The 23,428-nt window shown below is 41.5% G+C and overlaps 1 protein-coding gene across 1 annotated transcript; it reads left to right on the top strand.

Moving 5' to 3' along the window:
• Positions 1-770: 770 nt before the first annotated feature.
• Positions 771-23,428, top strand: xxylt1 (xyloside xylosyltransferase 1). Its single transcript, XM_072389378.1, has 4 exons — positions 771-1,391; positions 7,497-7,644; positions 14,431-14,563; positions 22,103-23,428. The coding sequence occupies exons 1-4, from the start codon at positions 861-863 to the stop codon at positions 22,497-22,499; spliced, it is 1,209 nt and encodes a 402-aa protein (XP_072245479.1). The 5' UTR covers positions 771-860; the 3' UTR covers positions 22,500-23,428.

The following is a 23,428-nucleotide window of genomic DNA, read 5'->3' as shown; positions in this document are numbered from 1 at the left end:
AACTGTGTCGAATTGCCGCTTAGCGACCACATTTGGGCGCTTGTCGCTAACGTAGCGCCCTCGTCGATGACATATCAACAGGTTGTGGCTGTGTGTGTTTGTGCGGTTACCTTTTTATTAAGTGGTACCTCACGGTGGTGTTGAATTCCTAAATTGTGTAGTTAATAAAGTGTTGTGGCGACCCTCTACCAAACTAATGACTCTCGGGCAGTTTAATCCCTGAACAAGCTGTGGAGGTGGAGCCAACGACATCAAACAGGCACGTACCTTCAGTCTTTTTCTGCAAAAGTTAAAAAAAAGTGACACTTATTTTGATTTAACCACAGAATAGCATGTGAAGTGAAGACGCTGGTGCAACGTGACACGCGAGCATGTAACTGCACAACAAAACCTTAAAACCAAACTATGAATTATGAGCACTAATTGAATATTTTTCATACAAATGGTAAAATGAGCACACAAATCTTATCTTGTAGAGTGTAAATGACAGCCACAAATCAGTTCTGAACTGACATAACATCCTTTTTTAGTATGACAAAATGTGACGGTAGCAAAACATCTAAGTTGCATCTGTAAAACTTTGATTAACCTTATTTATTTAAACTGGTTAGTACAGACTGCTGGCTTGTTAAACCCCAGTGTGTTTATCATGGGGAGCTTGCTGTGCATTTAAGTACTTGAATCATTATTATTCTTTACTTTGTTCAACTTTTACCAACACCTCTGTGTATCTGAGCTTGTACTAAAACAAGCAATTTTCTCTTACAGGAACATGTTTGCAGTTTGTGAGCGATGACCAGCACAAAATGGTGACCGTTTTCCCTCTAACACCCCGGTTTACATGACATCAGAAGGGAGATATGGGCTTCTTAAGACTGCTCGCTAGAATCATGGGAAGGATCGGTACATTCAGATCCTATCAGTTTGTGCTTCTCCTGGCTGCTGCGCTCGCTGTTGTAGCTTTTTACTACTTTGGCTCAGAGAGGCACAGCTTCTCCAGCACCACAAAGAGGATAAAACAAACCCAGGCCAACACCAACAGAAATGACGCGGACCTCACTGTGGATACCAGGATGTTGCACCTGGCTGTGTCAGATGAGCAAGGAGGGGAAGAGCGTGATGAGGCAGGGGAAGGTGTGGTTTTAGGGTCCAGGAGAGGGAACACTGAGGCTGGTGGCCAGCGCTACCATGCACTGATGATGTTCACCAAGGTGGACAAGAGCCGAAGCCTGCAGGATAAATTCAGAGTGGCCATGTTGTCGATGGCGAAACATGGACATTTCCTGGAAGGTGAAGTGTTGGTGCTTCATTTTGTGAGTGACCAGGCCAGTCGAGAACTGGGCCAGAAGATGCTTCAGGAGTTTCTCCAAGAGGCAACATTTAAATATGAGGTAAGTCTTCTTCCTGTTTTTTTCCTCAAGGACTGCAGTATGTCAGCCATCGACCTTATTCTAAATGACGATTATCCCATTTTTCATGTCATATAGGTTATTTTAGTCATATTCCAATTCACAACATCAGATCACAGTCCGATTATTATTTTTATTTATTTATTCATTTTTGTTAACCCCTGGACACATTACATCGCCCTACACCATTTCATAATGGGATGCAATGTCTTACTCAGAGTAAGGTCTTAAATCAGGTTAATACCAGATTTTTCTGTCCATGTAAAGGTACCTGCAGTTAACCACTGATTTCATCTAAACAGAAGCTTTTGGGGGGAAAAAAGGTTATTGCAGTGAATGTTTTAAAAGCATATGGTTAATTTTTTGCAGCCAGACAAAGTTTATGTTGCTCGGTTCTTGTATTTTGAATGTGCACCTGTGTGATAAAGCGGTAGAAGAGTCAGCTTTCGAGATAGGTGTGAGCGATGTTGAAGAAAAACATTTTTTGCTATATCTTTCTGCACATATGTTGCAATACACAACAGTACAGAAAGTACAGGGCTTACAAGAATGACTTGGACAGATGGGTTGGAAATAATTACTGTTTCATGCAACTTAAGGTGCAGTTGCACCAGTGTTATAAAATGAAGTAAAACCATAATAAGCTTTGTTTGAGAACCATTCGTTTCTTGAACTTAAAAGGTTCGAAAACCAAAAGAAAAAGCGTTTTAGTGCTTAGAGGAAATCTGTTGGTCACTGTCACACATGCACCGCATTACTGAATGTTTTCTAAGACACGTTCCGGAGGAACAAACACACGAGACTTCCAATGGCGGCAACATTAGCACTGAACCTGTTGCAGTGTTCACCTGGACAGGTCTCTCATTACAGCTCATTTATGTGCAGATGCAGCAGGTAATCTTTATCTCTGCGATTTTGGCTGCAACTGCAGCAGCTGTCGACTAGCTAGATGATATTTCAGATATTTCCAAGTAGAATTAGCATTGATAACAGCGCAAGAACAGTCATAGACATGAATAGAGCCCGTAGAAGGTAGGAAGTGGGGAAAGTCAGACCTCACTGTCTGTCCTCCATTAGTTCTCCGGCGTGTGTGAAAATGTGTGTTACACTTCCAAAAAATGGACACAAACGTGCATTATTCTACATCATGATAAATTTCTGCTTTGGATGATATTCAGATCTGGCATTGCACTTAACAGAAATAGCAGATTTAAATTAAAGCTGCCAATTTGAACAGCTAAACCTACTGGTCATGCTGTCTCTTGATTTGACCGCAGCTCCAAGGCAGTGTTGACGTACCTGCTTTTGCTTTTATTCTTTGCTGCACTGCACTCCCAAAAAACATTCAGTCAGAATAGACGATGTTTTATCAAACAAACTTTTCACCTCACTCAGTTTTGAGAACTTGTATCTGTAGTTGATTTGCATTAGATGACATTGTACATCTTGCAGTGAAACTGTTGGTCACCTTACCCTTTGGTAACCGTGGTTACAGTGCACCAGATTAGGCCACTTCATGGTTTTCAGGTGAACACGCATTTTGAACAGCTCATCATGCACAGCTTTATTTACTATATATATATATATATATATTTATATATATATATATATATATATATATATATATATATATATATTAGGGGAAGAAATAAAAGGATTTTCGAAAAATATAGCCAGCTGTAAATTAATTTAATGGAAATCTTAAAATTGAAGTTGATGCATTCATCATCTGAATGGAAATGTGTTGAAATAAAAAGTCTTAACAGGAACAAGATCCACTTTGAAAGCAGAGGACTTCAAAACTGAGAGCTTGTGAGCGAAGTTCCCGACTATTCATTTATGTGTATATGTTTTTTTACATTTTGGCAGGTCATTGAATGGATTAGGTGCTCTTCTGGTTTCTGAAATCTTCAGGTTCAGTCCCCAGCTCAGATGCTCTTTGGTCTTTGAGTGAAACATCCTGACCCCTCAGACTAACTCAAAAGGCCTCCTCTGGAAGTAAGACATTGGGTGCAGTTTAAAGTTGAAACACACGGGGGCAGTGTTTGCCTGCTAAAATGGCCCAAACCTAATGGGGATATACCTTTTACTTTGTGCCAAAAAAGAGGATTTTGTCCCCTCTTTGTCCATTTCAGATGTCCAGCCCAGTTTCTCCTCTTTCATATGCTTCTCACAGCACACAGCCATAAACATGTTTACAAATGACTTATTCCTTTCCAAATCCTCCCCCCAAGAGCCAAGTGTTTGTTTTTGTGTTTTTTATTATTCCCTCCTCAGGAATGTCTCATCATGTAAATCATCTGCTGTGGATGTTTCAGCTCTCTGTTGTTTTTAGGATGATCCCATTCCTGCTTGGAATGATCAGAGCTTTGTTCAGCTTAGCGTATCTTGGCATCTTTTTCGCTTGCTGGTTGGATTCCATGTCACACTCTCCAGTAGTCCTCTTGGAGCCCAGCGGAAGTGTGTGATGTAAAGTGCTGGAGAGGATGAGTAGTCTGACGTGTTGGTGAAGTAAAATGGATCATTGTTAGGCAAAGAGACGCAGAGGACCCTCTAAGGTCCCTTTTTAACACCGAGTTAAGATACAAACCACTTCTGTGAAACGGGGACAGTTCAAAGTTTTGACTGTTGTATGATTTAAAAAAAAAATAAATCATATGGGAGGGGGGTATACAACAAATGCAAGAATGACTGGGGGGGTGATATGAAGCCATAGGCCCTCTAAAGGATTTCTTCTCTGGTGTGCAAGGTATTGATGAGTCACAATGATCCTCAGATGGAATTATAAGAGTAATACATTATGTAATTGTGTGGGCAATAAAAGATTACTTGCCAACACCGACACAGGGCACAATAACTTTGGAAAGAAGCAGTTTGATTAGCATGTGTGCATGTTCGTGCCTGCAAAGGTTGTGCGCATTAGATGAACATGCTTTCTGGTAGGTACCAAAACAAATATCACTACATCTCTGATTAAGAAACCTTAAGAACCAGAAATCCTAATGAAGGCCAATCATTTGCACTTTCCCTGTTGCTCTATAAAGACTGAAGTCTCTTGCAAGGTGCTTTTTTAAAATCAAATTTACAAGCTCTGTAATTTCAAATGGCGTCTGGATTGAACTATCAGGCTGTGCGTCTGCTGCTTTTATCAGTCTCATTCCAGATGGATGCTTTTAAACAAGGTGATTTGAGACCATAAATCCTCGGTAAATGTTTCTCCATCACTGACACAAGCTCACTCACTGCCTCTTCTCACGTGGACACACACACACACACACACACACACACACACACACGGTTGTCCTGCCATAGTTACAGATGACACTGGGACTCCCCAGAGCCTGATGGAGGCACTGATCTATGAGCATGTTGACGTGCTTTCCAGCCTTGAGGTTTAATCTTTGTGGAGCACAAGAATAAGATGGCAGTTATGCAAACATTTTAACCCCCACTACCTCCCAACAGCTGTAAATTCAAGAATCCACTTGACCTTTTTAGTGAACAGCCTGCAGAGTCACTAAGGTCAGAGGCTCATTTCTGCTGACTGTTCTTAAAACAACAAACTGACGTTTTGAGCAGTTTTCCTCTATTGCTAATGGCAGAACACGATTTAAGAAACAGTTGTGATATGATTTCCAGGTAAAATTCTTATTGCTGATTATTGCTTATTTCTATTCTTTTTTCTTACCGTATTTTTGGGCTATAAAGCACACCGCATTAAGGCGCAATATCAATGATTGACTGCTAACGGGTCTATTTTCATACATAAAGCTCACCGGGTTATAAGGTGCATTAAATGAAACAAAACTCAGATAAGTCAAACTTTATTCAACTCACTTGTTGTACTGCGTGACTGATAGAATTGTGTTTGAAATCCGCTTCGTAAGCATGTCTCTTAACAGGAGCCATTTTTGGAGCTGTGGGTATAGAAAAGGAATGAATGAATGCACACACCTTAATGTTGAAGCACAGGTCGTATTACTCCGCGATGCTCTGACTACGGTGGCCGTAATGCTCAATCCATCAAGCAGTGCAGCTTCGTAGCTTAAAACATTTTGACAGATTTTTGAGCGCCGTGTACCACATAAAATCAGTTCTAGGTCAGAAACACAACCAGAATTAATTAATACATTAGGCGCACCGCATTTTAAGGCGCACTGTCAATTCTTGAGAAAATTAAAGGATTTTAAGTGTGCCTTATGGTCCGAAAAATACGGTATTTAATGCGGAAAGTGAGTATTTACAGCACATTTGCACAGTAAAAGCAAAAACCACTCATCGGGTTATAGAATGGGCTAAATCAGAAGTCGTGAAGACTTTGGTCTCTGCATGTGTGACTCGCAGTCATGCTCCCTAGTTCCTCTGAAATGGATGTTCTCCTGACTGGGACTCAAGTGTTCACATTCTTAAAGTTCTCTTGTCCCCACTTTCATACTTGGTTCAGAAGTGGAGGACTGGAAAAGTAAAAAAAAGGACATGTTGCACAGCGCTGGCATTCTGTCTGAAAGCATCACACAAAAATTGAAGCAACATAGCTACCAAACATGCCATAAAGTTTACTTAAATTTGCTTTGTGCAGGTAAATATACTCGTATGCCACTACCTAAGCTTTAGATGCACAGTTTTCTCTGTGCCAATGTAGAAAACCTTTTGTTTTTGTTCATTGTGTCCAAGACTCGCTGTAGAAGTGCTTTGTGGGGTTTCAAATCATGGCCTCGCGTCAGTTGGTTTTAGTCTGTGTTTAGAAACCTGCAAAACGCTTAAGATTGTTTTAAACTGTCTTGCATTTCCTAATATGGCAAAGCTGTAGGAAAGTAATTGGGATAAATCTTCTATTTTGTCATCTTTTGTTTGTTGGAAGTCATTCAAAAGAGCCTTTCTAGGATAAACCCTAATAAACTTTTCAGAAATGTTGGATTTAGGGGGTACTGCATTTATTCACCATCATCGCCACAGGGAAGTGATTAATTTTATTTTATTGCATCACATTAGCAGCGGAACTCCGAGCCAGATCTGATTTAAAATGAACATCAGAGACTTTACCATCAAATAAATAATCATTAAATAACCGAGGTTCATTGGCTTGGTTTGTAATATTGTCATATTGTCCAGTTTGTCTGAAGCCTCTAACATACGCTCATGGTCTGAATGAACAACCAAATCATATGCATTTCTTTCTGCTGCAAAGCTTTAACGATGATCCGCGCTTCATGTATTTTAAAAAGATCCTTTTTCTGTAATCCTTGGAGCTGCACATGATCAAATCAGAAACCGCTGCCTCAAAGCTGATGTGGGATTTACGGCTCATCGAAGCAGCACGAGGCAGGAAACTTGAACACCAGAAAGCATCTTACCAAAGCTATTAATAAACCTATATTGCACACATGTTGTCTACATCAACGGGGCTTCTTCAGAATAATTCCTCTATCGGATATCCTTTTTTAGCAAAAGCACCTGTGGTGGCTGGTTGTTTCTCACGGGTTGTTTTTTCTTTTTCTCACAGCTCTGGCTGGAAAACGTGACTTCGTCACTCTTTAACATTGGCTTCACTTTTACAGTCTGTAATGAATGATCCACCTTTACCCTTTTTTCTCTCTTTTTTTTTTTTACTAATATGTGCCATATACATTCGGTTTGTGCTACTACTTTTGAACAGTTCTGACCGCTGCGAACAAGTTCTCAGCTGTAAGCAAAACATTTTCTTGACAACAGTTGATAATTGGAAAAAGAATAGGTCCGAACAACATTGTGATACCGGTGGTCACTAAAATGCCACTCTTCTTTTCCATGTTTAAGGTTATTTACATATTAATGACAGGGAAGTTTCCCTGAAGTTAAGGGGATACCACCAGACACGTGCAATTCTTGTGTTTCTGTTGCATTCTGATTGGAGGGAAGGGGTATGTTGGCAAGGACCATCACATTTGTTATAGTAATAAGTAATGTGACCCCCATCTTTAAGGCAAGAGGAGTTTATGTTGAAATCATGTTGCAATAACCAAAACAGCAGATAACATCTAATCAAATTTACTGCAGTTTTGACCTTCTTGTTCAAACTTAATTCCACTTTGTTCATATTCCCTTCAGGTGTCCTTTCATGACGTGGTGGAGCTCACACAGAAGCTCTTCCCTATAGTGGAAGCCATGCAGAAGCATTTCAGCGCCGGCTCTGGAGCCTACTACAGCGACTCCATCTTCTTCCTGTCTGTAGCCATGCATCACATCATGCCTGAAAGTAAGACCGAGGACTTTTTCTATCACTTCTCGGGGATGAAACTTTAGATTTAGGTCACTTTGGAATAAGTTAGGATGGCCTTTAACAGCCTCACTCATAATTGTCCCATTAGCTGGCATTATAGCAGGTGTCAGTGTCTTGATATTTTGTGTCAGAACTCGTCCACATTTCTCTTAACCCTTGTGGTTAAGAGAAGGTGTTCCTTTCTAACATTGTTGCCGGGAGAGAAGCGTTCATAACAGACACATTAATATAGTTACATTGGTCTATGTTCTGTTTGAATTCTCTGGCAGACTGCTCTTTATTCAGTTGGATGTTTATTTCCTCAACTTGGCACTGCTGGTGCACAGCTGGAAAAGGCCGGCTGGACTGGTATCTAACAGACACGTGGCGCGCTGCAGAGGTCCTGGGGAGTGAGGAAGGAAGGAAGCGCTCTGTCGCTGCGGCCCACATTTGTGCCCCCTGTGTTGGCACTGACGGTGATCTCTCCTCTGTTGTACGGTTCACTTCAGTGGGTGTGCAGCATGGGGCATCACTCCACAGATGAACCAAGTCTTTAGGCTTTGAGGTTTTAGTCAATAGCACTCAGAGGCACACGTGTGAAACTTGAAATCTCAGTCTTCCTGGAAGCAGAGCGCCATCCCCTCATTACTCAAGGGTGAAAGTGTGAGGTGTGACGTAAATCTTTAGACCTTTTATCATGACTGTGTACAATAATTACTTTATTTTTATAAACCTAATTTTAAAAAAAATTTTTAAAAAGTGTAAAATGTAAAGAAAATCTATGCAATGATTTACAAATTCACAATACAACATAGAAAACATATCAAATGTTTGAAGTGTCTGTGCTGTTTCCTGAAAAATACTAGCACACCTTGAACTTGATGGCGGCAACGCGTCTCAAAAAAGTTGAGACACAGGCAACAAAAGGCTGGAAAAGTGAGCTGGAGGGAACATGTTGCAACTAATTAGGCTAATTGGCAACAAGTCAGCTGCACGATTGGTTATTTAAGAAAAGCACCTTGGAGAAGCAGAGTCTCTCAGAAGTAAAGATGAGCAGATGTTCAGCAGTGTGCAAAATAATGCTTTTATAAACTGTGAAGCAATTTCAGAATGATGTTCTTCAGTATGAACTTGAATAATCCATCATCTACAGCACATAATATCACAGAAAGTTTCAGGAGACGTCTCTGTTCACAAGGGAGATGAATGAAAATCAATATCAGATGCCTGTGATCTTCACATGATCATGATCTAGAAACGGTGCCTTCTCTGGGCCCAAGTTAATTTGAAATGGACAGAGACGAAGTGGAAAACGGTTCTGTGATCAGATGAAATCAAATCAAAATGTGAAATAGTTTTTGGAAATCATAGACACCGCATCCTCTAGACTAAAAAGGAGAGGGACCACCCGGCTTGTTATTAGCTGTCAGTCCAAAAGCTTGTATCTCTGATGGTGTGGGGGTGCATTCGTCCCTATGGAACTGGCAACTTGCACATCTGGAAAGTCACCATCAATTTTTAAGGGTAAAGGCTCCTGCACAGATGGCATCTCTTTCAGGAAATACCTTGCATGTTTCAAAAAGACATCGCTAAACTGCATTTATTTCGACAGGAGGCCTCGAATCTGATACCGGACACATCATCCCTGTATGCACTGTTGGTTAGGAGGAGAAAAAATGGGAAATTGAGTAAATGTCCCTTGAAAAAGGACAATTAATAACTGGTTCAGATTGCCGTTGCTGTCATTCAGTTTCTTTAGGTGGAGTGCAGAATTGATCAAAATGGTCTTCATCCTTGTCTTTAAGAAGCATTCACTGTCACGTGTAACAAGCAATGTTGCCCGTCACGTTTTGGCCTAAAATGATTATTGATCACGCCATGTGCCTCTAGTCTACTTTGTGTGTCCAAGCCATCACACATTTCTGTAGAAGGTAGGCTTTTATCCACAAAGAGCATTATGTGGTCGTCTCCGGAGAAGCAGAGCAGTGGGGGGGTGCTCATGAACTTTGTTTTTTTTTTTTTTACTGCACACTATGTCTTCTTAGACTGTTTTTCTGAAAAAGAATCCATTCAGCGAGCCACTCGGCAGTCTAGGAACATTGTTTCTGATTAACAACACAGAGAGAACAAAAGTGATTTCCACAAATAGAAATCACAGCTGTTAGCGGGAGGAGTGGAAGTTTGAAGTTAGATTGTGAAGATGTAAATGTCACTGTTCAGTTTCAGATGTTAAGCCACGTAAACGGTCTGAATGCGACAGAGTTTGAAGCGTGTATTTATTTATTTCGTTTTTATTAAACCTGTGGAGTCCAGATGAGTTTAACTGTAGTGTCATTTACTAGCACAACAATACAGTGGGACAGCACAGACATTTCTTTAAGGCACGATAGAAGACCACCTGTCCACCATCAATCATAATGACTGAGTAGAAAGCAGCTTTGAGACAGAATTCTTTGTTTTTAGATATTAAGAAATGGGAATGTGAGAGTACTACATTCATTGATGGAGAAAGTGAGAAATGGTTTAAAATCAGGACTCCATTTTCACACCATCTGTCCCTGGAGGTTGAAACCTATATTGCACAGTGGAAAGCTGTTATAACTAAAGATAAGGTTTCTAAGAAACACTGTTTTCATTACTGGGGAGGTGTTGCATGTTTGTGTATTCCTACTGGAGATCTCGGCATGCTGGAACATGAAGCTTTCCTACAACACGACCCTTTCTTTTTTCCAGCTGCCCCGTTGATGTGTGAAACGATCACTAGAGGAAAGGGAGATGGTTACCTGAAGAGTAACAACAGCTGATCTGTTGGGATCAAATTATGATCTCATCTGGATGTAAAACGGTTTTTTCTCCTTTCTTTTTCTAGACCGTGATGACACCTTTGAATATCCCTCGTAATTGTTATCCGTGGGCTGGCTTTTAAGTTCCTTAATATCCATGAAGGTGAAGTTTTACATTTTGGTGTCAGAGGTAATTTGTAAGAAACTGAAGTGCACTGACATTTTTCAAAAAGCCATACCTGTCATAACGGTACCTTTCACTCTGCCTCACCAGGGTTACAGGGGTAGTACTGATATATAATAGCAGGCCCGGTTCGAATGTGACCAGCATGTCTAATGAGTGGACCAGAGTAGATTCCCATAAACTTCCTAACTTTTAGGCCGATGGATAAACTGGTGCATAAAAAACAGAATGGCCACACTTAAATGCATTTTTAGCCATTTATTTGTGTTCTAGGTCAATGAAATAAATCACTTAAGTTTGTTTCATGGTTGTCTGGAAAAGCACTTAAACTGTTCTGTTTAAAGATAGATATGACCCCTTTTAAAGAGGCTCTTTAAAAAAACTAGCCTGTGGCTCGAGGACCGTGCTGTTGGCGTCAAACGGACTTTGAAGAAGGGAACGCATCAACATTTGGGTGCTTTGGAGTTCAATAAGAATGCGTATAAATGATTAAAAAGGGCTGTTTTCCAGTGACTGCTGGTGAAAGCAGAGAACAATGTGTTTTACAAACAAGGCTCTAAGTGCTCACATCAAGACTAGTATTGAGGCTTAATAAGGTTGACCCACTTACTTCCTGAAAAATGTGATGTTAGATAATGGCGTCCTTGTTGTTTTGTTGCTGAGGCTGACTCAAGGTTTAGTCAGTCAGTTGTCTGATGTGACCAGAGCCTCGGTGTTGAGCTGAGAGCCACTCTAATGACACTATTCCTGCAGCAAATGTATACCTTGAAGGCTGCCCATGATTTCAACCGAAATGGTTCTTCTTTGGATCTCAACTAACATTTTAAAGCATTTTTTTTTTCTAAAATAGTAAACTTTTATGTTACTGTGGATGAGTGCATTGATTAACACCCTTTCTAAATCTTTTTACACTTTACACCTTCCCTGTTAATGCACACACAGTATATTTTTTTTTAGCTTTGTGTTGCTAGATTCGGTGAATTTTCAGATTGAGAGCCCCTCTTGTTTACATATGCTCCCCAAGCATGAAAGGAGTCTTTCCGGGTACTCAGGCTTCCTCCCACAGTCTGAAAAAGTGGGACCTCATGCCACTTTTTTTTCATGATGATAATAGGAGCAGGCTTCAAGTTGAGGGGCAGCTAATCTGATCCAGTAGATGATGCGATTGACTTGACTACAATCTGTTCAGTGATTGGTAGAGAGCACAGGAAGCAGGGCAACAGTTGACAAAGATGTGAATGTACGTGAAACAGGAAACTCAAAGACATTCTGTTGCTTTTTATGTTATCACATCAAATGTAGATCGCACATGAAGTATAACCAAGAAGTACAGCAGAACTGTTTATCTGGTCAACAAATGTACCCTAAGATACAAGGAGCATGGCTGTTTGGAACAATGGAGGGCATGGAAAGGTGAAAAAGAGAGTTTCATTCATATTTTTTACAATCTGCACATAACACAAGCAGACAGCTGCTGCCAGCAGTGCCACCACAAACAACCTCTTAACATGTCCAAACAAAACATGTCAGGAATGTTTCTCCGGCTCTGTGAGCGAAAAAACAAACCTCAGGTTCAGAAATGTTGGCTCAGCTGCTTGCTGTTCTTGCAATGTGGAAAAAAAAAAAAACAAAATACAGAAATTTAAAAGGGATAGAAACTCTTATCAACTCAACAGACCTGGACCTTTATGGGAGACATGTCAACGCCAGGCAGTGGTTTAAAAATAGTAAAAAGGGCTGAAATTCAGCCCAAACTAAATCCCAAAGTCATCGTTTACATATTTAAATGTAGTAAAAGATTGTGTGGAGGGGAGTTACTCTTGTGCTGTCCTTACTGACTTGTAGTAACATTTGTTGTGATTTAAAAAAAAAACAAAAAACATCAGCGCGGCTTTGACCTAATCGCGTTGCGTTGAGTCGCCGGTCCAACATCAAACCCATCGCATCACAGTGTTGTATCAGCCTCGGACCCTCTTCCTGTAAAACGCACACAAGTTAAGCCCCGTCAGTGCAAACGAACAGCACTGCCCGATGCAGAGATTACTCCTCTGTGTTGCCACAGTACATGACGGCATTGTGATGAGCCGCTTCCTTGTTTGGAGAGCACAGAAAACAGGCCGCTGCTACATTGCTGAGTCGTCTTTTTCGGTCATTTGTTTCCACAGAAACGTGCACTTGGATGTTTTAGTGAACGCTTCTAGCCCTGCCATGATCTTCCTGTAGCCACATGGGAATCCTTTGCTGTGCATTTCAGAGGCTGTTTTGTGGAAAGCACGACATTTTTCCCCTCCCTTTTCTCAAAAGTTCGGCAGTCATTGACCCCAGTGAGTCTGGTCTTTGACTTGTTCTCTTTTCACCCTGATAGAACAATTAATGACAATAAAACACAATATTCAATCAATTGAATAATTTTCTGACATTTGTTGTCTTATTCAAGTTTCTAAAGTCTCATTCTGTCGTTTTTATTTTTGAATTAAGTAGATCAAATTTAAGCAAGAAAGCACATTTTACTAGTTTTTAGGGACTTAAGAACAAATCTAACAAGTTGGAGAGTGTGCATCACCCAGCCTGGATATGGATGCCACGGTCCTATCGTTTATCAGCTCTTTTTCTGGGCCTGAAAAAGTCTACAAAATCTTAAGTGTACAAAGTTTAATTACCTGGAGTGTAATACGATCAGCACAGGCCAAGAATACAGAAACGGCTCACCTAACATTTAGTTGAAAGTCACTTTTCACCATGACAAGTTACATGCCTTTTTTTCCACATGCTGTAGTGTAATATGGACTAGCCAGTAATTGCGACTCTTCCTGTTTTCCCTCTAATCACATTTTGTTGACATCACTGACGAATAACGCATGAAAATCCAATGACCTCAGTCTTCATTCCCTCTGCATTATGAAGTAATTGCTAATTCTGCGGAGGTGCAGCTCACGTTTGATCCGAACCAGGATTACGATGAACCGAATACCCAGCTGAGCTTCAGAAAGGGTCGCGATCTTGCTAATAAGATGACAACTGACCAAAGTGCGCAGCTTGTTTTTCCTTAAATCAACACCAGCTGTGCCAGTCCACAGCTGTCAAACCCAGTCCATCAGTCTCTCACAGTGGGTCTTCTGTTGCGGTTATGTTGTGCCCACGGTGCACCAGGCCTGACAGTTTCCTATCCCGTCATCACCATAGCTACCAGCAAAATATAGGAAGCTGAAACAATGAACAGATGAGGGTCTGAATATCCTGGTTACAGCTGTTATGATTTTCTCCACAAACAGCAAAATACAGTTGTTGTTTTTTTTAAGTCCACTGACCTTTACTGTGTGTGCACTCAGAGCTGCCAAGTGCTGTTCGTCTCTTTTCGAGTCTACCCAAGCGTCTGTGCGTTTTTCACTGCTTTCTCTTCACTCTCTCACCCAGCCTCCTTACTTTTAGGTCGGTGGTAGCATTACTGGAAGAAAAGGTCAAATCCACCACCGCAGAGCAGCTACCTGAGTTTGGTGGTGTAGCTCTTATTTCTTCTAATTATTCCAACTCCTGGAAGGACTCGTAGAAGTGACTATGCAGGGTGAAGAATGAGCTCGTGCTCCCAGAATTAAATCCTACATGGAGACTAATTTTCATCGTTTATCAAACCTGGGTAAAAGAATTGTAATTAATCATTCATTCACATGGGGTGAACACGATGTGCTTTATTCTTAGTTATTCATACAGATGGTTGGTTATTGTACTATTTTATTCTGTTATCTTATTGTACGTTTGTTTTGTTTTATTTATGTTTGGCCTTATTGCTATCACCAGCGTCTTGTGCTTCTCTTTTAGGTCTGACACACATGGTGCAGCTTGATTTGGACCTAAAGTACAGAACCAACATCAGAGACCTTTTTCAGGAGTTTGACAAATTTCCCCCAGGAGCAGTCCTAGGCATCGCCAGAGAGATGCAGCCAGTCTACAGGTAAGCACAGCATCACGACCACCTTTGAGCGTGCAGTCTTTTGCTTGTAATTGTCCACTCAGTGTAAATCTGTTTTCTGACTCTGACTGGATGAACAGTTTAGCATCTGTCAAATGAACCGTGGCGACCGGGGGCCTTAACTCAATTTTTGGGATCTTCCTTATAAAACAGAAAGCTGGATCCATACTTGAAGTGTATGTGTGCACACACAAAAACAGCGGAAAAGCACCAAATGGATGGATCGTATTTCTACAGCTGTACACCCGGGCACCTGTAGGCATTGTTTTGTTTATGAATTACTTTGTGTAGCTCAGACGTATATTCAAATTATTTTATTCTGCAAAAAGCAAAAATGCAAGCCTAATCCTCCTGAAGTTGAAACACATTTGGTGATGAAGGGCCAGCACCCACCAGAAATGATTCATTGACTTACTGCTGGCAATGCAAATTGAAGGTGAAGGGGGAGGGGTGTCTAGGTTTAAAAATACCGGAGTTCCCCTTTAACAGACGAGATGTTAGGGGGTCGACTTTCACCAAACGGTTCTCGGTGAGAAGATGAACGTATTTCATGACAGAAATAAGGTCCAGGTTTAAAAATACCGGAGTTGCCCTTTAACAAACTAGATGTTAGGGGGTAATGCAAATTTCTATTCTTTTTAAAGCTTTTGAAGCTGGTCCCAGAGGATCCCAGTTATTGAGCAGTTGAACATATTTGGTGAAACTGGGAAAGAGTTTTGTGCAGTTGAGATAAACTTTTACTTCAGTTAGCAAAGCACAAAGAGTGTTTTTTTTCTTCTTTTTTTTTCCCATCAACTTGGGAAGATGTTGAGTGAGACTTTTCTAGAAGTGAGGACACACCAGCCTTTCATATCGGTTGTTGTTTTCTTTCCAGTATAGATTTTTTTAGCAGATTTAAATGATATACGAATACGAAGATGTGCTTTACGTTTGGACTTTTTTAGTGGTTGTAAATGTCCAGTAAATGTATTCACTGAACTCTCCACTAGACTTACGGAAACACCATGTGTGTGTGCGTGTGCATCTGTGTGTGTGCGCGCACGTGTACGCATACATACGTAAATGAGGGGCACCCACTTTAAAGCTCTTTGTTCCCCAGCTGATTTTTCCGTCCCACTCCGAGATAGTAAAACAAACACGGCTGATCCGTTTAGGCTACTTCACTGTTTTCCACCCAGGCACGGCATCAAAACAGGACGTCACTGTGTGCATGTTTGTGTGCGCTGGTAGGACTGCATGGGGCCAGGCCGGGTCAGGTGGGATATGTCGTGTAGCAGCTGCTCACTGCTGCTCACTGGTATAAACACAGGCAGGTGGTTTCCTCTGGGCTCTTTAAGACTGTGCCGTAATGAATTATAACGTGTTTGACTGTTAGAGGAGGGCAGATAAGGAGAGACTTGCAGTTTTCTACCTTAATCTCTATGATAATTTGTTTATGGTAATGTTTTCTTTATGTTTTTAAATTCCTAGTATCTATGAGATAAAAGGACTTCTACTGACAACTTTGACTTTATGTTCTTATTGCGACTGTGTGGAGGTAATATTTAACGTGACCAGTGTAACAGTTGTACCAGTCTGCCCTCAGTTGTGATTGCATTCACATCTTTTGACACACTCGCAAAGACAATTACTCGCAAAACTATTGTCTTTCATCAGAAAATAGTTTTTTGGGTTTTTTTTTTTGTAGGATTAATCCTGTGGTCCACGTGGGTAATTACATGAGCATTTCTAGCGTCTGAGTGCTGTAGAAATGGAGTTGGAGTTTTCCTGCCAGGCTCCAGTTGGCTCCAACATCTCCAAAAAGATCTCTATCTCTGCTCCGCCACTCTACAGCTCTGCGGTTTGCCAACCCTGGGAAACCCCTGCTAATGTTGTTCCTGTGAGCCCGGACACACTCGATTTAAAGCGGACATCAACACAGCAGGAGATTGTGCCTCTTGGCTTGCACAGCATCCCTGGTTGAAACTGTGTTGGTTTTGTGCCCACCGTCTGGGAGCTGCCTGAAGGATAACTCACTCCATTGGCATGAGTTTTAAATCGCATTCCCGATACCAACAACTGATTTTTCCTGTCTACCTGAAAGGAAATTAAAAAGTCTGAATGGCAGTTGGGGTGGAGGTTTATGTCACTGAGGCTTTGGAAGGTACTGCTGTCCACCCAGTCTGTAGCCACAGCTTAGCTATGAGCATGCAGTGTCATGTGTGCCGTACTCATCAAATCATTTCATACTTTATGTATTTAGTGTTGAATCTGCACCCAAAACAAGGCAAAATTTTGTTTTATTTCGAAAGACGCGCCAAACCGAGTAAGCTTTTTAGAAACCAACCTGCTACTGGTCTGCAATCCCTGTCAGATGCCGTGTTGGATATTAGACAGAATGTTTCAAACCTGTGTGCATCCTCTCTGCTGGAGTGTTTCCCTGCATTCAACAGAGCGGTGCTCTCAGCTCCCACTCTGTTGTGGCGCTAATGGACAGAACATTATGCAGGAGAAAGCATCCTCCCACCAGCCACATTCATAGCACATCCTGCTACTGAAAAGTTCATTATTGAACAAAAAAACCCACATCTCTTCCGTGCAGCTGCTTTAGGGTTTTTTTTGTGTGTTTCTTTTAACCCAGGAGACATGGCCCATTTAAACAAGTGTCACAAATACATTTTTAATTTGCCAGGAAGGTTATTGCGATATTGCGTCTCCTCCGTCACAAAGGTTTGGCCACACAATGAGCCAGAAGGAAGTCTCTCTCTCTATGAATTGTGCATTGAATCCATTGTGTGTTACATCCCACATATTTCCTTTTTTTTGCTGTAGAGTTGTATCAAAAGATGTTATTCGTGAGCTATATTACAAGCTAACCTTGAAAATTGAGTATTTTAAGATCTGTATTTATATTTTATGATATTTAATCTATGTTGATTGATTGATTTTAACCTTCACATTTATAGCCTTCAGTGGACTGAAGCACATGAGGCCGTATGGGAGAAAACTCAACAGGATTTCAAAACCCTGATTTTAAATCAGCTGCAGCACCTCATGCATTGTTGTGTTAAGGCTCCTCTTCCCCACCAGCACTGGAATTTTCTTTTGTTTTTCATAGCAAGCTCTCAGCGATGAAAAGGACCAGACATTTCATTTATGCACCCAACTAGCAGACTTCCCTCTGACAGCGAAAGTGTTTGACACAGCTATCAGAGAGCAGGCCGTTTCTTGTCCTGAACAAATTGAAGGAAAAAAATTGGCTGAAATGGCAGCACAGAATGTCCTTGTCTTCTGCTAATGCTTTTCATTCTTTCACAAGTCAAAAAGTGGACACTGGAGGAGATGGAGGTGTGAACTGTGAGAGAGGACCAGCACCAATCTAAAGTTGGTGGGTTATATGTGTAGTTTGAGTCTGTTTCGGTGTACTGGAACAGAAAAAAATGTGCCTGACGAGAACGTGCTGTATTTGATGCTTTAATTGTGACTGTTTAATTTAATTGTAATTATAAACCTATGTGTTACTCCATCAAGCCTGCAGCTCTGCTGTTAGTAGGTCCTGGTGTTATTTATGTAAAAATATGTCTGAGAATAATTTCATGTCTGTTTAATGCAACTGATGTTTCTTTAATGACTTCAGATTAAATTAAATTAAGAGAAAACACTTTTTTTTCCCCCGAATTCCATGTCATAATACAGTATTATATTGTATTATCATAGGGAATTAGCTATCTGGTCCACCTTATTCTGTCCTGTTATGGATGTGTGGAAGGAAATCTTCTGCCTAAACAACCAAGAGTTCATCTGTAAAGTCGTGTCAATTAAAGAATGGGCAGCAACATCACAACGCACTGCACTCTGGGTCGTGTTCGCCACAGTATGCAGGGCACACAAATGATTTATAAATTAGGCCACCAGTAGCAAGAGAAAGACTCGACACCATCCGAGAAACGGGGAAATATCACAGGTTGACCAGGTGAAGATCATGTTAGACGGAGAGAATCTAAACAGCCAAACCTTGAGAAAACACAGTAACTGAATAGTGTTAATCTGTATAAGAGCAAAGTGTGGATCTCCATCATTTACCACTTGAAACCTCTCAGATGTTTTTTCCCCCAATGCCATATGTGCAGTAAGCACGTACACATCTGAGAAGTTCAGAAATGAGAAATTACTTGAAGCCCAACTTCAACATTGTCTGGGTGCAGGGTATAAAACTGACCTGTGAGAAAAGGACGTCAACACCCAGCCGCTGTCGGGGAAAGTTGTCCGATTGTTTTTTTCAGTTGTATGTTGCCACCTACTGCACCTGGCGTCTTTTGATCAGCTCTGATTGTCTTTAGTTTGAAATCTCTAAACTTTTAAGAAAGATGCTGACGTTGCTTTTTTTCGGGCAACCAGTCAAACGAGTAGAAATTGTCACTTCCACAACCAGAAAGATGGAGGATGGTTTTGTTCTCACTGTGTCTATTCAAGATTAATCGCTGCTGATAATATAAGTGTAAATGTAAATGCTCACGGTAAAGGATCATTTTAAAAATAGATGGCAAGATCATCGGTTTTATTGAAAGCAATGCTGGTCTGTGGATATCTGAAAAGTAGTATTTTCTGTAGCTGCTTTCTGAAGCCTGCTTGTACCTACACTTTGAACACGTGTTGTTGTCAAGAGTCGCCTCTGAAGAAGCCCCCCCCCCCCCCCCCCCAACCAGCAGGACATTTAAAAACCAGAATGTTGTCAGTCATATGTGATGGCCATCATTAGACAGAATTACATGGAACATTTGATCCACTCAGTACATTCTTGTGTTGAAAACAGCATCATGGAAAAGTAATTGTAAATGTGCCCTTATTGGCCTCACTCACCCTGGATGTGTCTCAGGGCACGTAGGCCCAGTGTCCTCATGATGATTAATGCTCCACAAGGGCCACAAGTCCCCAGCTGCCAACCCAACAGACTGTATTAAAAACCGTGAGGACAGGCTACAGCTGCTAAATATATAGGTCAGTAATAACAACCAACCATTACTCCGAGCGTCTGCTTCTCATGCTAGATCTGGTCAGTCTGCACTGTATATATTGAGTATATACTTTATAATACAAAGCATATTCATTCTAAACAATATCACCACATGTACTATCAGCACTAAGGAGGTCTGCAGGTCTAAGGTGATTTTTGTTTTTAGTCACAAAACTGGTTCCCTACAGTAAGCTTAGTGTATGTGTTTTAGCACATTTGTCAATTAATATTTAATCTTTAGGTTTGATGCAGCTTGGCCTGGAATAAGAATAGTTTAAATTCTTTGGCATGTGTGTACGTGTGTTCACAAGCATTCAGGCAATATTCATCCTCATGTTCAGTGGAAATAGAACAACTTCACAGCAGCTGTTAGTGTGTGGACAAGAGAATTCTGTACTCACTTGACCTGATCCACTCAACCCCCAAAAGGAAAAAAAAAAAAAATGGAACAAGCACAGAATTGGAAGTTACTGTCTCTATAGATCCGTGAGAGCTATGAAGCACCGTAACACAAACTCTAAGAAAGTGACCTTGTGTTGTGTTATTCCCCAAGCATCCTATTCAGACCCATCTGTTCCTCCTACAAGATGACAAAAAACCCATTCTACTCTGTTCTGTTAATGCCAATCATACCATCTATTTGCAGCCCGGGTGCTTTGAAGTAAATGTGGGATGAACAGAGTTTATACTCACTTCAGTATGTTGAGCTGTATTTTTTTGAACCAGGGCTACATTTTTCTTATCAGATTTCTTTTACCAGACACGAGCATCATTCATCAGACCTTCTTGTTTTCTTTGAGTAAGACTGTGGGTCCAGCAGCTCCTTGAGGGTCAACAGAAGCACATGAATGAATGTAGGTACTGTATTTGTTGACACTCGGCTGGCAGCTTTCTTACGGAAACTGCAGTGTTTGCAGTTCAGTTGGACGGTGTCAGCTTGCAATTAGCCCTGCTATTTATTGTGGTTTGTTACGGCTCATCAGTCCATTTGTCTTTTTAAAGTAAAAATGCGGTGATATTATTAGTGGGCCCTTGTTAAAGTTGTTTGGTGTTCTGCAGGTTTGCAAATGGTAACGTTTCCAGTGTTTTGCTCTTTCGTACTGGACCCTGAAGCTTACAGTGCCTGTACTGTCCAGGTTAATGCGCAGCCAGAGAATTCAGCTGAGTCAAATTTTCAAATCCAAGCAGACAGAAACCAGCCAGAAAAATATGTTTTGATACACTAGCTACACTAACTGCTTTAGATTTGGTATGTTGGCAGAACAGGGTGCTGAGTTGGCACAAGCTTCTGGCGCTCCAACATGCTCTGACACTGCTGGACCAATTCTCTTCCTGTGTTTGGCCACAGTGCTGTTTGCTCAGCAAATGTGGACTGAAACACAGATATTTCTAACTTTACGGAACATACAGCTCAAACATGGATAGACAAAAAAAGTTTTATGATTTGCGTTCAAACTAAAAGGAAAACTAATGCTGACTGCTGAACCATTTGTACAAGCCGTGTCCGTTTGCTGTTGATTTCAGCTTTTAACTGATCTCAGAGCAGGGCAGGTTCCTGTCTGAAACGACAGTCTTTGGCGTGACTCTGTATGCATTCGTACTGCAATCGGTATTTGTATCTCGTCAGGAGTTTCTTGCTGCAGGCGCGGTGACTCAGTGACTTCTCGTAGGGTTAGCTGGCAGGCGGCTGCGTTTGCGAAACTGAGTGCTTTAGTGCAAGTCACTGCATGCCTCTCAAACCTCGTGCACCTCACCAAGCTTTAATCAGTGACTCTCATGGCAGCGAAAAAATATGAATATGTAGCTAGTTTACATGATTTATTAAGCCCTCGGACAACAACAACATATCCATGTACAGTACGGTGGGATAGTCTGCTGACATCATTTGTCACTTGTGGCAGGCTGCTAATGAACCACGAAGGCGAGTGATTAAAGAAAACAAAAAAATGCATGCATGTGCAATTTTCATCTATATTTGGACATTTGGGACCTTGCACACCAAGCTGATTATTGTGTATTGAATGTCTGACTTTCTTTGTTTTCGAAGGCGCAGGTGTATATTGTACCTCCGAGCCAGAGGTCGGACGTTTTCTTTGTGGTGATCATTTCACTGCTGGGTGTCCTCGCTGGCAACGACAAGACCCAGCAGACGGCCTCTTGTTCCCGCAGGTTCTTCACGTCGGTTTGGTGTGCAAGAGCCCTTACTTAATTCTTAAGATGGTGCCACTGAATTAGGGGTGAACAAACGGTCACTGGTCTGGCAGCCCTGCTAACAAGGCGGTGTTACTAGCTTATCTGTTCCAGAGTCTCATGCGAGCGAACTTGTAGCACAAAAACAACAGAAATGAACATATGCAAGCAGTCTGTTTACAAGCTCTACAAATCTACAATCTCAAACTACAGTTTTTCCCCACTGTTGGGATTTAAACAGCCGTCCATAGTTGTTGCTGGGATGCTGGCTTTTTAGTTGAAACTGGTTGACTAATGCACACCGACTAACCCACAAAAAACACCTCTTCTTCCCTCAGACACACCTTTTGGCAGTATCGCAAGGAGAACCCTCAGACCAGAGTGGGAGAACCCTCTCCTGACGGCCTCCCGGGCTTCAACAGTGGTGTGATGTTACTGGACCTAAGTGCTATGAGGGCCTCAGCTCTCTACAACCAGTTGCTTAAGCCCAGCAATGTGGCTAAACTAGCAGAACAGTACCGCTTCAGAGGCCACCTGGGTGATCAGGACTTCTTCACGATGATCGGCATGGAGCATCCTGAACTGTTTTATTCCCTGGCATGTGGCTGGAACCGCCAGCTGTGCACTTGGTGGAGGGACCACGGTTATGGAGACGTGTTTCAGTTGTACTATCGCTGCGATGGACCCGTTTACATCTACCATGGAAACTGTAATTCCCTCATACCAGACGACTGAGCTTTGAACCGGTCTGATACTGGCACTGAAAAAGGGACATCTACAATTTATCTTAAGGGAGTTTTGAGTCCTGATTATTGGGAGGCAGGGCTGGAGTTTTATGTCAGTCATGGACCCTCCCCCTGCTGGCCAAGGGGTGATCAAAGGGCCTTCCAATACAATGTAATTTTGGAAGAATGTTGGGAATTTCTCAACTTTACGTAGGTGCAATGATCTCATTAGTGAAGGCATATTTCTTCAATGCACTGAATTTGAATCTGTAACTGATGACTTAAGTTAATTTTGAGTTGCAGATCCTTTATTTGAGAGCTTATCCGATACCAGCAGTTATTATGAAGAATGTGTAAAAAAAAAAAAAAAACGACGTAAATAAAAGTGATCCAGCTGGAACGTGTTCCTGCTTGGATTTGATCAGCCAGGACAGCATATTGGTGAAGGATGACACATTTTAGCAAAGCAAATGATGTGTCAGTGCCGCTCTCATTCAAAGATAATGAGGGCAGCGCTGTGTGTTGATGAATACAACCCGGTGCGTCGTACACGAGTGATGGTGACTCCATTTTTCTGTTCAGTCTTCATGTAATTCTTTTTGTTAAAATACACCTAAATTACGATATGTCATTTTAAGTAGGGCCAGGACTCCAGGTATTCCAGGACTCTAGTTGAACAGTCAATGCCCTGAAGATGTTGAAATACTAACTGCAAATGAAATCAGCAAGTGTTTTAAGTGACACTTCCAGCTCAGTTTATTTTCCTGCAGAGCAGAGCACACTGCGGTGTCGCAGCTCTGGGACACGCATCCAAACCTTCATTGAAAAGGTGGGCCAGATAAATGTTAATGATAGTGGCTAAGCACAAACCCACTGTCGCTGACGCACACGTTTCAGGTGGAGAAGTGACGCCAGGAGCGTGACTGCAGACACTGACCC

The sequence above is a fragment of the Leuresthes tenuis genome, unplaced genomic scaffold, assembly GCF_036924035.1.
Source record: "Leuresthes tenuis unplaced genomic scaffold, fLeuTen1.0.hap1 SCAF_7, whole genome shotgun sequence".
Lineage (NCBI taxonomy): Eukaryota > Metazoa > Chordata > Actinopteri > Atheriniformes > Atherinopsidae > Leuresthes > Leuresthes tenuis.
Note: the sequence above shows the minus strand (reverse complement) of the source record. Positions and strands in the feature narration are given on the sequence as shown.

What these genes read in the sequence shown, in the direction of transcription:
- xxylt1 (XM_072389378.1), top strand. Translation starts at nt 861, where the DNA reads ATGGGCTTCTTAAGACTGCTCGCTAGAATCATGGGAAGGATCGGTACA. An exon ending in GCATCACATCATGCCTGAAA is followed by an intron (nt 7,645 to 14,430) that starts GTAAGACCGAGG and finishes CTTCTCTTTTAG; the next exon opens with GTCTGACACACATGGTGCAG. An exon ending in GAGATGCAGCCAGTCTACAG is followed by an intron (nt 14,564 to 22,102) that starts GTAAGCACAGCA and finishes TTCTTCCCTCAG; the next exon opens with ACACACCTTTTGGCAGTATC.